The sequence below is a fragment of the Zonotrichia albicollis genome, chromosome 1, assembly GCF_047830755.1.
Source record: "Zonotrichia albicollis isolate bZonAlb1 chromosome 1, bZonAlb1.hap1, whole genome shotgun sequence".
NCBI classification, from domain to species: domain Eukaryota; kingdom Metazoa; phylum Chordata; class Aves; order Passeriformes; family Passerellidae; genus Zonotrichia; species Zonotrichia albicollis.
Window position 1 is genome coordinate 89217985 of NC_133819.1, and position 18795 is coordinate 89236779.

At 37.4% G+C, this 18795-nt stretch overlaps 1 protein-coding gene across 6 annotated transcripts in view; it reads right to left on the minus strand.

Annotated features, from left to right (window-relative positions):
* The window catches only part of PTPN3 (protein tyrosine phosphatase non-receptor type 3), a 123040-nt gene that overhangs the window by 74284 nt on the left and 29961 nt on the right, over positions 1–18795 (minus strand). For 3 of the 6 annotated variants that reach the window (XM_014264315.3, XM_074546539.1, XM_026790990.2), the window contains exons 3-7: positions 8298–8405; positions 8101–8158; positions 6955–7033; positions 5549–5593; positions 4573–4625 (exon numbers count right to left, since the gene is read on the minus strand). In XM_014264315.3, coding sequence (XP_014119790.2) covers positions 4573–4625; positions 5549–5593; positions 6955–7033; positions 8101–8158; positions 8298–8405 — 343 coding nt within the window. Of the gene's footprint in view, positions 1–4572; positions 4626–5548; positions 5594–6954; positions 7034–8100; positions 8159–8297; positions 8406–18795 lie in introns of those variants that run through there. The other 3 variants (XM_074546544.1, XM_014264316.3, XM_074546554.1) reach the window with 2 other exon arrangements.

An 18795-nucleotide genomic window follows, 5' to 3' on the forward strand; every position in this document is an offset into this window, starting at 1 on the left:
GTACAAAGAGTATTCATTTTGAGGAAGCATTGGGATAAAAGACTTAAAGGAATAGTGACCAGTACTCCCAAAACATTGTGAGGCTTTACCAAACTAATGCATCTGACCCTCTGCCATATATGTTGTTTCTCAGCATTCATCACTACTCATTTGAGAATTACAAAGTCATTTAGGTTGGACAAGACCTCAAAGACCATTGAGTCCAACCCTTAATCCAGCACTGCCAAGCCCACCCTAAACCATATTCCTCTGTGCCACATCTATACATTTTTTAAATACCTTCTGGAATGATGTCTTCACCACTTACCTGGAAAGCCTCTTCCAAAGCCTGACAACCCTTCTGGTGAAGAAATTATTCCTAATACAAAACCTAAACCTACCCTGGTGCAACTTGAGGCTGTTTCCACAAGTGTAATTCTGTATTACTTGGACCTTGACCTTAGGAAACTCTTCTTTCCCCCTTATTAGTTATATTACACAAAAACATTTAATAGGTTCATCCAACGCAAAATACAGAAGAACAGTAATATCAAATCTATGAGGCACTGCAGAAAGTCAGCTCCCTCAGCTACAGCACTGGCCAGTATCCCAATCCGGGGTTCTGCACTCTGGAGACTGTACCTTGTTTTAAAGTGTTACAGTTCAAAAATTATTTGTGGCTTAATGGAAGATCATCACAAACAATACTTGAAGCAATGATCTCCTGAAGTGGCTTCTGTATTGCGTAACACAACTGTAAAATATAATTAGGGAAAACCAGCCCAAAAGAGCTGGAAAGTTGCTCTATATAAACAATCAGGACACTTAAATGATCTGTTGTACAGGGATGCCAGCAAGCTCAGGAGCAGCAATCTAGAATTCAGTGAACTATATGGAAGGAAATGACAATGTTTTTCAATCAATCGCTCCAAGTTGATTCTTGCATTGGGAGCTTCATCACCATCACACAGATAACACTGGCACTGCTGATGACAGGTACTGTAAGAGAGGATAAAAGGTACCTCTGGCTGAACTGCACTGATGCAGGCTTCAGAAGAACAGATGTGACATGCACACAATCCTCAGACTACCCAAAACACCTAGTAAGTAATTTCTAATCCTGGAAATTCAGCTCAAAGTTCTCTCTGCTAATCCAGTCTGATTTTAAGACACAAGGGTTAAAGATGCCCTGGAAAGAAGCAGAAACATGGATGATCTGTAAGTAAGTCTCTCTGCTTCTATGAGATGCTCTTATGAGCACTATTTCACTTGAAGAAAGCATGGGTAGGGAGCACACACAGAAAAATCCCCAAATGCTAACCATTAAAAGAGAGAGGTTTCCATAAACTAGGAAGTCTGAGGGGTCAACATAATTTTTATAAAGTGAGGTAAAATGATGGCAAGTCAGAAGAAAGAGTCAGGCCTCACTGTGCTGTTGATGTTTCTCTAAATCTTGCAGCCCACCTCTATCTCTGGGACATCAATCTTCTGGCATTCCCAAAATTCTAACACTCTTATTCCCAGTTCCTGAGAGACTTTCACACTAAGTTCAGCTTTCCTTGACTCCTCATGGTCACCAGCCTCCCTTTCCTTAGAAGAGGTCCATTGGAAGCCCCAGCAGCCAGGTAACCCCTTGCTGAACAAAGTCCCAGGGACAGACTGCAGTGTGCTAGAGATGATCCCCGGGTCTCAAAGCAGGGATGAGAGGAGCAGTACCACAGGACAGAAGAGCAACTGATGCTCAGGAAAAAACAAGCTTAGAAGCATTCATAACTTCTTGGCTGGCTTTACTGCTGTGCTTCAGATTCAAGTCTCAAGTCAGCAGTGGATTTATTAACATAAGTGCATATTCTCACAAAACCCATGGGATTTGTTACATACCAGTAGCTGGGCATTTAAACAATGGTGCCTGGAAATGGCAATTTGCTACATGAAGTGATAGAAAACAAGTGTGCTAAATCACCATTTGAAATTTTAAAAAAGAATAGTCGTACTGTATTGGTTTTCTTATTTGGTTTTATAGACAGTACAACATTTCCATTTTACACTACTAAAGTCACATGATTTATCAAGTTTTTTTTTCAGTATGATTGTATCCTTCCAACTTCACAATGATGAAATTATTTGAAATGCACCTTAACAAGTTCTTGTCTAAAAAAATATATTTCAAAATCCACTGACTGTTTCATCACAAAGCACATTCCTGATAATACACTAACAACTTATTCTTGAAGTGCCTCAAGTATGTTCGTAATCAGGTTCAGTCACATGCTCTTCACACACAGTATTCACACCCACTTGCATTCCCCTGTAACTCAGCCCCACCAGGCAAGGCAGGGTGTGCTGCAGCAGGGCAGAGGGACACGTCAGAGCTGTATTTCAGAACCAAATGCCTGAGCACAGGGCACTACAGAGAAGCAGCATCTCAGCAGATATCACCAAAAACTGTCCCCTTGCAAAACTCAGACAAAGCCTCTGAAGGCCAACCATACAACCAGCACATGGAAAAACTTTAGCTAAGAAGCAAAAGCAGAAATATTAAACAGCAGACTTCATACACTGTGAAAGAGATCTGCTTCAGCCCTCTCGTCAGCAACAACTGCTACACCTTTTAAATAAACAACCCACAAGGTTATCAGACAACAAAGATTTCCCCTTCTGCATGCAAGGGAAGCTACAGAAGGAAAGAGCAGCCTGAAAGCCATCAAGAAGTGGCAGTAAATAACTCTGGTAGAGCTGATTCATGGCAACCTCCGACAATGGATTTCTCACAAGCAGCTACCTCATACCAAGAATTTCAGCTTTCCTTACTAAGTCAGATTAGAAATTAAAATGCTAATAGAAAACTACTTAACACAATTTCTATTGACAGGAATCACAGCTAACATGACTCAGTAAGGAGACCGAAACCCTTGATTTCAAAAATGTCTTTCCTATGCCATGATCTTCAGACAAAAGCAAAAAACAAAAAACTTAAGGGAATATGTCTTTCTATTAAACATTTCATTCCCTACCAAAGCAGAGAATAAATATCAGTCTCACACAAACAGCAACAGAAAGGAAATCAGATAGCAAAAAAATAGTTACTTTTGGGTTTGGGGTTTTCTGTGAGGTGGCTTTTTAATTAAAATTAAGAAATAAAAAAAAATCCCCACCACCTGGTAAAAGCAGCACTATCAGAAGTTAGAAAAAAGAGATAAATAGTTCAATGGAAAATCCAGAACACACCATGAAAGAAATTATTAAAACACACTAGCATCCTTTGACAATCTTCACCGTCATTCTATCATTCTCCTTAGCACAGATAACTGTGTTAGTAGGTATCCTAGCCTAAGTACTAAAAAGGGAACAGTCGTAAAACTGAAGGGGAAGAAGGAACAACTTGGGGATTTGGGGTACACTAGATATAGCATGATTAATTTCCCTTTCGATAAAACCTTTGCATTCTTCATTTTTGAGCTTTAGCACAATTGGATCACCAATTCATTTAGCAATCCTAATGGAGCAGAGTGTTTCAGCCTTCAAGTGCCCTTACTGGGCCTCAGAAACACCAGAGCAGGACACATTTCATCTGGCACCAAAACTGGGACTATGGGAAATTTGGAAAATTTCAACTGTTCTTACTGAAGCTTGAATCTGATTACAGTTTCATTTTATAAAAGGGCGCAACATATGATATGCTTTAACATAAATGCAAACGTTTCAAAGACTCTTAGGGTTTCAACAGATAAGAGTTTATCACATTCCTCTTTGAAAACCACTTTAATTATTTTAGCTTGGTTCTTATTTCAAACAAAAATTATCTCAATTGTTTCTGTGGGCCTTGTTAGCCTTTCCATAAAAGAAATGAGATTCAGCCAAATAATTACACAACCATTCTCACTTATTTTCCCCTGACTATTTTAACAAATATGCAAACTCCACTAAACCCCCAACCTGGTTTTTTTTCTTTATTTGTTTAATGAGAAAGGTCTTCCTCCAGCTGTTTTCCACTATCTGCTTGTGAGGCCTTGTCAGACTCCAGTTTGGTTTTCCTACAGAAGATGTTTTTGTAGTATCATCATTTGAAATTTTTTTGCCAGCTGAAGGCAGATGAGAAGGATGTAAGTTCTTATATGTAAAGTCACCTTAAATGTGTTGCAAAGGGCCAGTTTTACATCACTCACAAACCAAATTCCATGAAACAAACATTGTGTAAGAACACTGTAGTTTCTTAATCATGAGTTTACCTTCCTCTTATCTGTTCTCTAGATGACCCTTGGAATGCTTTCTCGTAGCTATTATAACACACAATAAGTTTCAGAGTTTTGTTTCCACTGACAATGCAAATGTGACTTTTTTGTCATCAGTCAGAAGTACACATAAATAGCAACATTTTTCTTGCATCAACTTTTTTTTTTACAGGCCTAAAAAGTATTATTTTTCTATTTAGACTGCCTCTGGAGCCTGCTCTAATAACCTTCTCCTGCATACTGAATACTCTGCACAAATAGATAAGGAAAGAAATCTTTCCTGACTTTTCAGTGCCAAAGAGCCAAGAAAGTAGTTAGTCAAATAAATTGATTAACAAAATAAAGGTTGATTAGTACTTACATTGTACTGCATATGATGCTAGGACAACAGCAGAATTAATGGGGCATGACAACCTGGAAAGGAGAGAAAATAATGTTTTTATTTAAACATAGGCTGTATGTATGTCATATTGAAACTGTCTCACAATTAGTTCAGTATGCGAAGACTAATTTATCTTCAAAAGAGTATCTGATTTTTTCTTATTAAGTTTGATTGTTAAAGCACAGTACAAGATATTAAACAGCCTCTTAAGTGAATGGAAGGAACTAATCAGAAAAGGACAAGCTCAAACTCTTGCTGGATGCTTAGTCAGGAAAGAAAAAGGAGAAAATATTTTTATGGGACTCTGGACAGTATTTTAATAGGTATATTCTGGTGTATTTAAAATGAGACACAAACATTAAAATACCCAAATGACAAGTACAAAGACAGCTCTGATCTTATGACCAAAACTGACTCTATATAAGAAAAAAAGCCAACACCAGTAGGCAACTGACATTTGGCAGCAAATACTTGGACCATGTTTTCCTTGTTACTTTTTTTAAATATACAAACACATAGAAATCACAGCCAAATAAACCATTGGGTTTATATGTCCACCATACAGGTAATATAACCCTGAAATGAGAAACAAGAGCATGAACTGCCCGTTACTATTCCTGATTACTGCACTAGGTATTGGGTCCCCAGGTTTGGAATTCCATGCCTGGCACACCAAGCCTTGCATAAATATTTCTGTGGCTGATGTTGAGCCTGTTGACACACAGCATCTTCTACAGCTCATTTACAACAGACTTCTAAACCATTCTTAATAAGTGAGCTATGAGAAAATTTGTAACATTTCCTAGCAACATGATTTTCCTTTAAAACAATGTTTCACAAGACATATTTTTGGGATAACTGGGATAATTTTTCAGCAACAATACCCTCAAGTCAAAGGCTTTTTTAATTTTATTTTTAAAAGAATTATAGAGAAAGTGAAGATTCTTCTTATTACCTTCCTTCTGCAATATCAATCTTCAACTGCAGAAAAAATAAATGCCTAGAAAATAGTTTTTTAGAAAGGAAACAAATGTGCATTTATTTTTAAATGGTATGATTTAAATAGCAACATATATAAGTTTTACTTCATTAGATTTCCCAGCAAGCTATACAAACAGATGAACAAATATTAGTGGCATTTACAAATATGCAATCATACACCCACTTACTCTCACAACATTTTTAAGGATCTTTGGCAGTTTCTACTGCAACTCCAAAGCCACAGTATTAATGTTGCAAATGGCTCTACAAAAACCAAATCACCACTGAACTGGGCTCTTTTTCTCCAAATGGAATACTCATTTGGAATGCAAATTAAAAAAAAAAATTAAAAAAGGCAAAACACTCCAAATCTCAATCAAGGTTTGACTGTGAAAGCCTATCTTGGAGCTACTCAGTGGAGGATGAGACATTTCTCAAGCAGCATATGCTGACAAAAAAGCTCTTAAACAATTCCCCAAGAGCAGTTTAGTCTTCCTCTTACTAGAGGGCTTGACAATGTTAATTTATAGTGATACTGAAGAGTGGGCATGTGAAGAACTTTAAAGAGCAGATCTTAAAATAAATTAAGTTTTAAACTGCAGAACAGCTTAAAAGTGCATGATTAACAATTACCAAAACAAGTCAAAAGCTAAATTTTCTACAAGAAATATAATTTCACATGTTGTACTACTTGTATTCCCAAGTCACTGAAATTAATAAGCAATGAAAGTGCTACAGAAATGCCAGATTAATGGCCAGATTAACACATGCCTTCAAATTCTAAACTCCAAATTACAGGCACTGAACAAAACAAGTATTCAATTAAAACCTTGTGACAAATTAATTGCAAATTGCCTACAATTCATGCACCTCACCACCCCAAAAACTCAAAGACAGGTTTAAAAATAAAACTTCAGAAGTCTATTGTAAACTGAAGCATTATACATATTTGCATGTTACAACTAATGGGCAAACTAGAAAACAAGAACTGTTATCAGTTCTTCACCAAAAAAAATAAACCCCACCCTCCCACACCCTCAGCACTAAATCTACTACACATGTTCAAAACTGACTCAATGTTGATACAAAACTTCTAAGATAGACCTAGGGCATGCAGACCCAAGAAAAAAAAAATTCAAGATACAAATAAATGTACTTTTAACACCGACATCTTTGTACTAACTTACACTCTAGCTGTACCTCAGAGTTGTAAGCTGTGTATACCAGAAACTACTCATTTGAGCATGGCATCAAGCTCTCAATTCCAAATGCATTCAATACCAAGAGCAATAGAAGTTACCCATGTAATAAAGCATAATTTGCCAAGCTGCAGACATGGGTAAGACACATTCTTAGTTCATGAAGGCAAATAGAAGTTACCTGGTTTGTTCTTGCTGAAGTGTGTTAGGATCAGGTATAAAAAACCTTACACGAAAATGAAGCGTGCAGGGAAAACCTCCTGCAATATTTTAGAAGAGCAAATCAATATTTAGTTTAAAACAGAAAGAGTGTAATATTTTAATTTCTATATTTACAGAAAAATTACATGAAAAACCACATAGAAATCTCATGCATGAAACTCAAAGAAATTATGCAAAGTCTCTCCTGATGCCCAAACAGCAACTTTGAGAAGAAAATACTGTCAAATGCAGTAACACTTTAAATGAAAGTACTTTGCATATGCTACATAAAAGGCATTACTGAGCTTCCTTTGCCTCCTAAGTATTAGAAGAGAGAAAAGCACTAAATATATTTAAGGTATCTCAGTTGGGATAATGCTCAGTTCTATCTAACATACAAACACATTAAATTACAGCAGTCCAACATGCTACTTTTGTATATGAATTGAAATAAAAATGCATGATCTGTAGCACAAAGTAGAAATGAGAGTGCTGAGAAACATATCTCAAGTGTCACAGCCCAAACTGGGACAGTGCCACTCAGTGCCACTCCTAAGCTGCTCTCCGGCCAGGGTTACGCTGGCTGGCCTCTCCCTCTGGACAGGCATTCTGTGTTACCCAAAGCTGCATAAAACAAGACATACTAGAACAACAGATGCATCCGGAAGTGTATGGCATTGGTTTTTTTGGTTAGTTTTTTTTTAACAAGAATGCATAAATTTGGGGTTTCCTATTGTATGTGAGATAAGCAATTCTCAGAACCTATGCACAAAACTGGCTATTCCTCCCTCAATCAAAACTCCTCTTCCTTTGTTTCCCTCTCAGGAGGAATTCACTGGCACCACAATATGACTACTGCTTTCATGGCCATCTAAGCATGGCTAACACTGCCCAGAAACCAGGTTTAGCTGCTATTATAGCACCAAAGTTAATGATCTAACAAGTCTTATTTCCTCTCAGGTAGGAGTAAGGAGAAGTAGAAGAATCTGTTGAAAAGACTGAAAGACACAAGACTTGCTCTTGAAGCAAAATCTACCATTTGGACAATATGCATTTATTCTAGCCATAAGAATGTAGAAAAACAGACCTGCAAAGTTACAATCAAGATAGTAAAAATAAGTCTTACCTTTTAACTGTTTTCTAATAGGTTTGCTTGGTTCAAGCCATCGCTGTGAAATGAAAAACTATTAGATGGATTAAAAATAGTTACAAATAAATACTGTTTATGTGCATGTGTGTGCATGAATATGTGTGTATACATACTTGTGTATATATTTATACACACATATACATGCACACACATTTATTATTTACTATACTTACAGGTGAATCTACTGAAGTCTCGTTTTGCTGTAAACCAAAATATTCCTTCTCTGTCACACCCAGCTGGTTATAGGTCATATCCAACAAAATCTGCCCAGTGTCTTGTTTCTGAAAATAAGAAAAGTTTATAAGTGAAATCTGCAACATTTATACATTTTAAGATACAATTAATTGAAGCTCGTTTAGTTTTGGGTTTTTTCCTAATATAACTCAGGAATAAAATACCTGCTAATTCATCAATTCAAAGGTTTTCAGCAGTAAGAACTTTACTCTGATAAAGGTTTGGGTTTCTTTCCAAAATACTTTAGGCACATGAAATTTCCTAATATGAACAGATATTTATTCCAGCCCTTGATGTGAGTGCAGCAAATTAACTGCAAGCAGGTCACCCCTCCCTTGCCCACAGTGGGAGCCATGCCCTTCCTGGAGTGGCAGCCTGCAGGGATGGCTTGCAGACACACAGGGCTGCTCCGGCCCCTGCTGTCACCACAAAGCAGCATGCTGTGCTTCCACATCAGCTAATAAAAGGCAAAGTAAGTATACACCAGGATGGGGAAAAAAAGGAGGGGGATCCTGTGATCCAGCCATGAGATCCCACAAATCAGCCTGCACTCTCACCTGGCCCTCTGCGTCCACATGCTCAGCTGCCATTGAGCCACCCCATTTTCTGCCCAGATGTCCCCTGCGACAGGAATCACAGAAGAACTGGTGCAACACAGTATCAAACAGGCAGCAGAGATCAGAAGTCTAAGGCTGGTATAATTTCCCCCAAACCAAAAAAAGAATCTCCATGCCATAGCATTGTGGAGAGCAGATTAAACAAACTTCTGGCAAAGAACACTATGAACCAATTCTATTTTAAAAAGCCATCAAACACTGAATCAAAAAAACAAACCCCCTCAACAAGACTGCAATCCTAAATATGCTAATAAGTAATAGGTTTTAAGTCAAGATTTTTCCAAATGTCTCTCTGAAAAGTAGAAATAATCTGCACACATTAAAAACCTCAACACAAACAAACAAAAACTCGGAGGAAAATTATTTGAAAACTGCAAAAGACAAGCAGTTTATTCTTGAACAAATTTCTTAAAAATTCAGCTCTGGTTTTATTACGCTCCAATTCCTTAAGAGAAAGTCTTGATTTTTTGAAAATAATCTCTTGAAACAAAGGACAAAGTATAAGCCACATTACTGTGGCTGGCCCCAGTCTTGCTCAGTACATAAGTGTTCACTTATAAGCCAATTCAATTCTTTGCTTAAACATTTTTTTTATAATAGAGCAGCCCAGTAAGGCCTGTTCAGACTACAGATTTTTATGATTTTTAATAGGGTACAACACTATTATGATTGAGTACTTTAAATCTCATAATATTTCATAGTCGTTCCTTATTTCATAGGGGCATTCTTCCTATTTAAGAAGATGGGAAAAGAAAAACAAAATTTCAAGCAATGGACACCCAGTTGGCCCATCTTATTGTGTAGGATTATCCAACATTTTTTACTGCTAGAGCAGAAGTCCTAGGAGCTCATTTGTGACTTGAATGTTCAGCTTTACCATATCAGGCTGTTGGTTTCCCATGAAAAGCTGTGCCCATTTTTCTGGAGTAATGTCACACGTGGAGAAAACAATGTAGGCAACACCTAGATGTTGAGACTACCTTTTCCTGTCCAGCACTCTCCCATCTTATCTAACTTTCAGAGAAAACAGTTGAGATCTCACAATAAATGTGAGTCCCCACAGGCCTATAAAGGCTGTGTGGCCACTGAGAGCAGCAGCTTTGCACCCTCCTTTTAACCCAGCTGCACATTCCCACTCCCACCTTTCAAACAGGCTGCTGCCATAGTCAAACCACAGCATTGATCAAATCCCACTTTTTTCTGAAACAGCACAGGCCTAACATCCAGCTTAGAAACTGAACTGCCAGTCACAGGTAAGGACCATGCAAATGTGCATTCCTATTCACACAAAGCCATGGCACCATGCACCTGTCAGGCAGCTCTGTTCATCAGCGGCATTGCTTCCACCATGCAGACTGAGATTTGTCCATCAGAAATTATCCATGTGTGTACACAAGAGGGCCCCATGGAAACAGCAGATTGCACCCTATGAAATAATGGGCATTTCCTGACATCTGTAAGCTCATATCTAGCACTGACCATATTCATTTCCCCAGGGTTGGATTTTCAGAAGCAGAAAGTTAAAACACTTTTAAGTGTCATCATGACACCTGCACAACTCGGAAGCCTAATTTAATTGGACACCTATGGTGTGAACTTTTGACAGCATCTAAACGAGCTCCTGAAGTTATATTATGACCGAAAGCAGTAATTACAGGGGATGGGATAGATATTTTGATGAAAGAAGGTGTTCAGGAATATCAGGTTTCATTATAAATGGAGCAGGAACAAGACCACAGAGGGTGGATTCTTCTGCTAATTTTTAGTTTGAATTTCAACACTTCCTATTCCTTTTGGTCTCCTTTCTTCTCAACAGCATTATCTCCAAATTCCTTTCTCAATTTCCATGCTTCCAGTCTTTCATCTCAATTCAGATCCCTTCACCTTACCCTCCCCAGCCCCTCACAATTGCATTCCTGCCTCTCCCCCAGCATATATGAATTGCTAAGCCTTCCCATGGTTTCCCTGTAAAGACAAGCAAGCTCCCCACTATGACATCTTCCTCAGCAGAGTTCTCTCTTTGCAATGTTCCCATGGGTCTCCCAACCCTAAATCCAGCTGTTCAGCCAGCACTAGTCTCATCCACCTACACATCTATTTACTTCTCTTCTTCCTCTCTTCTTTCTCCTAGGAAAAAAATTATTTCCAGCATTACTTTTATGTGGTTCTAGTTCTTGCCCTCTGGTACTAAATGCACAGTTTGTTTTTTTGCTTTTTTTTTTTTCCCAGGGCCTAGACCAAGCATCCAATCAAGAAATCTAAGCTAAATAAAAAATGTTATTTTAAATTGTTCAAGTCTTGTTAAAATTCTCAGTTACAAGGGGGTTTGTTGTTTTTCAAGGAAATGTTTATTTACTTAATTTTGGTATTACTTTAAGAAACATTTGAATTATTTTTTGGTCTATATACCTAAAAATGGCCACACAACTCATGCTGCACAATCCTCAACTTACTTTGTAAATTAGCAGATTTGAGACCTAGGTGTAAAGTGAGGCAGGTTAAGCACGTCACACCAGAGCTTCTGAATTTTGACATCCATTCCAATACAATTCATAGCCACAGCATATTCAAATATTGCAATGTGTCAAGTGCTTTACAACACATCCTATTTTCACTCCCCTGTGCCATAGGAGGGCAAAACCAGCATGAACATTGCTCAGCTATACTGGGCATTAGAATCAAGTTCTCCTTAACCCTATAATCCATTAGGGCAAATATTTAAGGCATTCCTAATTAAGCTCCTGTTTTTCTATAGTGTAATTAAAAAAATTATGTGTCTTCCTCACTAGCCTGTGCTGCTGCAATGACACAAATTCTTGAGAATTTCAAAGTTTTTACTGAAAAGAAACATTTTCAAGAAGTTTGTGTGTTTCCACCTGAAAAGAACTATTTATTTCACCTTTATGAAATCTACCAATCCTTATTCTGAAGTATTAAAAGCTTTGCATCAACCACCTCATAACCACAACTATTCACCTCCATTTAAATCTGTCTTCAAATCAATTACAGCTTATGTTGGATAGGCCAAAAATTAATACTTCAAGCACTCATAATTAACACCTGTTACATTCTACTCCTGCCACCACAAGTTCCTACAACATTTAGGGAATTTAAGTTAGTCAAATTCAATTTCTAGTAAGTTAACTGTGAAGAGAAAAATGCCCTCCATTACTTTTTAATGTCAAATGGTGCCTAGAACCCGGAGTGATCAAGACTCACTGCCCTAAGCACTGCATAAACTTAAGTGGAAATTATTAGAACCTTGGACTAAAGAGGTAAATCTGCATGCAAAGTTCTTCAGGTTGTTAACTTTTACAAGGGAAGTGGTACAAAGTGACCATTTTGGAGGACAGTGCAATGTAAAGCATATCTCCCTGTCCTCTGCAGAAGCTTTGCCCCCACTCTCTGGTAATGATAACCTCCCAGTTAAGCACCACCTAAGCTTTTACAAATTCAGTCTGACTTCAGACACAATGCCCACTGCCCACCACATGCTGTTTGATGTCATCCTTTCCTAATTTAGCCTGTAACAGTCCTTTGCAACCAGACAGCCTATGTCCTTCAGTCCTAAAAGGTGCATGAGCCTGAACACAGAGCTACCACTTTCTTTTCATTTCTGCAGTAATTTAACACACAGCTAATTTGCTCTTCTGCTATCTCTGTCCTTGTCTCTTCCTGGAATTTATTTACCAACCCGATGCTCTTATTCAACTGGGGAAGATTTTGTTCATCTAGAATAAACAGAACTGGCTTTTTTTTCCTAAGGTACAGTTTTCTGCAGAGCAGCCTAGTTTTACTTTCTATGCCTGCCTGATAGGAACTTCCCTCTTTTGTCTGCAAGTGGCCAGGATCCACATGTGACATTCCCAGGAGGGTTGCCTCAATGCCAAGACTAACACTGCTAATACTTCCTTGACACTGGGTGAAGATTCTTGCCTGGTGCATGAAAGCACTCACCTTTTCAGAACAGTAATACATGAGCAGTTCAGTCTGCAAACTGCCACGGCTCTCTATTGTTTGCAACTGAAAATTGAGCTTAAAAAAACATTACCTCATCTCATAAAAGCTATTAGTTTACACTACTGATTCTCCTCATTGCAATTACTCCTTGTTCAAGATAACCTGCTACCTCATATTCCTGTATCTTTTTGTTGTTAATAAGGCCTCAAACTTAATATTTTTGATTTTTTGAAAAAGTTTCAAGAGCAACACATTAAGGAAATCTGACAGTCAAGAACTCCATTTAATGCCCTTGCACTATTTAATATCTCCTTCTCACCAAGATCGACAGCCACCTCCTCAGCCAACTCCTAGCCCACCCTGTAAAGTTTCTAGATTCCATACACTTTAGCACAGTATTTTCCTACATAAAGGTCATACAAAATATTTGTCCAAGGACAGAGTTTTAACCCACTGCATTTCCTCTGCCTCACAAAAATGATTTAAAACAAACATATATATGATGTTAGTCATTCCATTCTAACTTTAGAAAAATTTCCCCTCCACTAATTCTTTCCTTCAGCATTTATTATGAAGTCTTGCCCCACAAAGGGCTAAGACTAACAAGCCTGCTGCAGGGCAGATCACTTTCTCACTGTCCTCAGAGGCATCATCAAATTTCATACTGTCTTACTGCTTTCCAGTCAAGTATACTGACCTAACTCAATACAAAACTAAATATTTGCTGCCAGCCTGAAACTTCATACAGCAGTTCTTTCAACATGCAGGGACACAGAGTAGCATTAAACCATCCTGTATTATCAAACAAGTAGGAAAACTTGGTGACAGATATACAAAAATTCTGCAAGACTGCATTATTCTATGAATGGTTTAAAATTATAAAACTCACACCCACAGTCAAAAAGAACCTCTAAGACTTGTACCTCAGTTGATTATTTTAAACATACCATGAGTAATTGTGTGGGTTCATTTTAACCATCATATTCCTTCTCAAATACCGGAAGAAGAAACTTAACTGAGGTGCAAGGAAAAGAAAAACATTCCTTACAATTCAAGCTTCAATTCTTACAACTTTTTGAATTATTACAGCCTCATCATTTTATTTCTAGAAGGAAACATTATTACTAAAAGACAACTAGTCTAAAAGCAAAAATCCCAGGTATTAAGACAAAAACATAGAAAATGCAATTCAGAAGTGATCTGCCACTCTCAGTTTTATACCTTCTCAAAAGTCAGTTTACTTGAGAGATGCTTCCCAAGTGGTCATTCCTGGTAAATGAGTCAAAGTAGAGCAAAACCAGAAAATACCTGAACGCTTATATCAAAAGTTACAGATGAATTTACATTCTTGCACAATGTAATATACATAATATAATAAATACCTATTAAACACACTCATACATGGTATATGAGCAAATTCTCTATATATCAGAATGACAGCTAACATTATCTCCAGGTGAAAAGCCTATGCATTATAGTCTTAGAACACGACAGAGGTAACAACAAGGACAGAGGTGAGTTAACCTTACCATAAAACTGAAACATCCAAAATTTACTAGGGGGCTTCAAGAAAGCCTGGATATAATTAAAGTCAAGTGCAACATTCAGCACTAAATGCAGTCAAGTCTTTGCCTCAAATGTGGTTTTGAAGTAACATTTCCAATTCTCAGCTTCCATGCACCTTCAGTTTTTTGCCTGGACTTTGGACATGTTCCGTGTAAGTACTGGAACACATAGGAATGGAACAAGAAAGGCCATGTCAGCCTTGCATAGTTAACATACTCTGTGGTCGGTAAGCAATGCAGTGGAATGTGTCTGTCTGTTCTCCTATGCGAACTTTCTTGATAACGATGACCTACAAACAGCACATACTACAGGTTATACTGATGAAATCTTTGTAATAACATGAATCCAAATTTCAGATTCCCTGCAACTGTGGTATAACACTTTCATATAAAAACACTGAACAAAATAGCCTATCACTTTACTACTCTGGCAAAGTAACAAGTCCAGGAGAAAAGCAGTGCTGCTGTCTTGCAATTAAATCTTTGTTTACAGCTAGTCAGAATACCAATATTCTTTGGGATAAATTATTAATAAGAACAACTTTTAAGAAAGGAAATTATGCAGCTATCTTCAGGTTTCTCAATAGATAGAAAGTTCCTCTGGTTACATCCATATGCAAAATCTACCTTCTTTTTTCCTGTGTCCAGGTTTACAGTACTTGGTTTTTATTCCCCTCCTACAGACAGAACCACTGGGAAAACAAAGTAACATCTGAAATATCATTCAGCAGAATAATTAAGAAGAAAGTTACATATAGGTGGAACTACAAAAGTGCCATGCCATCTGGTAACAAAATGTGATGAAAATCAGCTCTGTAGGCTCTATAAAGATCTTGTTCCTAGAGAACGAAATGAAAGTTTTATCTCTATTCTCCCTGTTCTACTCTCTGAAAGATTCAGTATTTTGAGATACCAATGATGTTCTACCACCATTTTCAAAGATGTTAGTACTAGTTCAAAATTCCAAAACATACAAGTTTTAATCAGTGTTGTAAGTTTAGACTATTTAATCAATTGTCTTTTTATTAAATTTAAATCCACCCCATATTTTGTAGTCTTGAGCATATGTACATTGTCAACAAGATAACAGAAATGACAACATAGGAATATCCATTTGTTTAAACTTACAGTAAATTTATCTTAAGTTTCTTCTTACCCATGAGATTTGTTTTCTTTAATGTTATTTTCCTATATACTCCCCTTACGAGTTTGAAAGAAAGAAATCCTTTTGCAGTAAGAATTCTGTGTTCAGAGAGCTGCTACATGACAAGCAATGCTCAGTTGGTTCCATCCCACTGTCTTTAGAATGAGAGAACTCTCCCATTCCACTTATGCTATTATATGGACAAAGGCCAAGCTTCAAGTATTCTGCTTTTCCACTGTTACTTTCTACTATTTGTTGATGAAAATATAATTATGTCAATGAACATAAAGCATACTTATGCATATGTAAATATTAGCCTAATGTTAGTTCAAAGTGCAACATCTATCCAAATTTTGAGCCTTCACAGACCAGAACCAGGTACCACTAAAACACAAACAACTCTGAAGAATTCTCAACTTTAATTTTCCACTGATAATATTGACATTCTTTAGAGAGAAAACACTGAACTCTATGCTTTAGAAGAGGTGATCCCATTCAGGTCTAGTTCTCCAAATTCTGACAGATGAGAAAAATTTAACAGATTTCAGCAATAATTGTAAAAGCGGAGAAAATAAAAAACCTAGAAAACGTATTTAAAATATCCAAAACTCAGAGTACATCTTTTTATCCACATGTCTTGTATCTATGTCTAGTCTCTTCAGAAAGCATCTTCCATTTTAATAATGTACTACTACATTATTTAATATATTTCTGCTTATTTGTCTTCTGAATAATTATGCCATGTGATATCCATATTTAATTTCTTTAAAATATGGAGCTGTCAATTAACACATCATCCAGAAATGAATTAAATGTGGAGAAAAACATTTTGATACGAGAAACAGTTTCTCTGAAGCAGCAAAGAAAGATTTCACTAGTGGGGAAAATCTGTTCAGAGCAAATTTCAATAAGTTTTTCAATGTTTTTCAATAAGTACATGCCCTTCACTTCATGACCAGCTGACTCCCAGACTGACCACAGACCCAAGTTATTCTTTGGTCTCTTTGGTCACAGAGATAAAACTGAATTATGCTGCCAATTAAAATAAACACACAAACACAGAGTCAGGCTGAATTTTTCTGCTAATGTAAGCAGAACTTGGATACAGAAATTTTCTGCAGCTGTTTTCAAATCCTTTGAGAAATGGACCTTAGGACATTACCAGTGTGGCAAAGCCTATTCTTAGGCTGATATCAAGGTTAGATAATCAAGAAGGGCCATCCTCACAGAAAAGTACAGCCTCCCTCATTAGCAGCTCAGTACCCAAAGAACACAAATCTGCAAAACCCTTTTCTTAGGCCATAACACAGCAGGGTAAGCACTCCCTGCTTGTTTCATGTAGAGCAGTAATGAGTTCTACATCACCCCTGTGAACAGCTCAGCATCACAGCTGCAGTAAAGGAGGCCCTTACAATTCCTGGATGGAGGAGGTAACCAGCAGTGGCACCCTAAGGATACACTGAAATTGGGGAGAGAAATCATTTGGGTTCAGAATTTCAAAAAAAATCATAGAATGGTTTTGGTTGGAAGGAACCTTAAATATCATCTGGTTCCAACTTCCCTACCATGGCCAGGGACACCTTCCACTACTCCAAGTTGTTCAAAGCCCCATCCAGCCTGGCCTGGGACACTTTCAAGGATGGGACAGCTGCAACTTCTCTGGGCAACCCATTCCAGTGCTTCACCACCCTCACAGCAAAGAATTTCTTCCTAATATCTCATCTACATCTCCCCTCTCTCAGTTGGAAGCTAGTTCCCTCTTGTTGTATCACTACATGCCCTTGTACAAAGCCCCTCTCCAGCTTTCTTTAGGTACCAGGAATCTGCTTTAAAGTCTACACAGTTCCTTCTCAATGGCTCCCTTTTTGCACTCACTGCCTAAAGGAGGAAATGGGGAGCAAATTTCACTTGTATAGTGCTAGGCTTCAGGCCAAGCACTACACTTAAAGCTGTGTAAACATCTGTTTACAAATTTGTTTACAAACAAAAAATATACTACTATGCATGAATTTAATACCATTTTGAATTCCTCACTTTACACAGATCCTTGTGCAGGGCAGGTGGCAATTATGCCAGCTCACTGACAGACAAGACAATTCCTAGGGCATGGTGGAGACAAACAATGGAAACTATATACTAACATGTTGGTCCTCCTCTTACTCTCCTTCTACTCCACTTCCCAGTATTACACACATATATGAACACATAGCATATAAAATACACACTAAAATCAGACTAATTCTGGATATACTATGGTGAAAATAACTTCTTTAACCTATCAGATAACTTATATTTCAATCAATATCCAATGTCCAACAGACAAAGTTAAAAAACAAAATCAGTCTGCAGAGAACTGCAATAAGACTTGGGAAAATACAACTTTTGGGTGCACTTTTGAATGTCCTATTAGAAAGTATAGTGTAGTCTAAGATATCTAAACAATACAACTTCCTCCACCAAATGCTTCTTCTCAAATAAGGTATATTGGATAAAATAAGTATAATATTAAAAATACACACAAATCTTACACACAATTCTACTTAAATGTATCCACAGTTTTTCTGCATGGTAAGATAATTCTACTGAAAGCTGATTCAGAAGTTTCCCTTGTTTTCATTTAAAAATGAACTAATATATATTAAATCAATACTAAAGGTTATAAACCTTGCAGAATAAAATACATTAAAAATACAGAGTACAAGCCTCCATTAACTCCCTTTACCTCCCCACACCCAAATAAAGAGACCGTACTGAAGTACAAAAGACTGAACAGAATAGTCCTACTGAGCCACAACGTCTTCACTGTTTACATCTTTGCATTTTTGAAAATATGTACTGACATCACTACAGGAATGTATAAAGCCTCCTTCTTTCAGGAGGAGTCCTTTTTACTGTGCTTTGAAGGAGAAGCATATCCCAGTTGAGGAGTTTCCTTTAAATATTAATTACTTATTCACAGTTGATAATGATCACCAGATCTGTTTCTTTGTGGTTCCCATATCATATAGAAGACCTTTATCCAGACACAATCTGCATGCCAAGATTTTATGACATTGAAGTTGGTGGTTGGCTTGAAAGTAAATTAAAACAGCACTTTTTAAATCCACTTCATAAGCAGTAATTCTGCAATTTGTTATGACAAAGCTACATC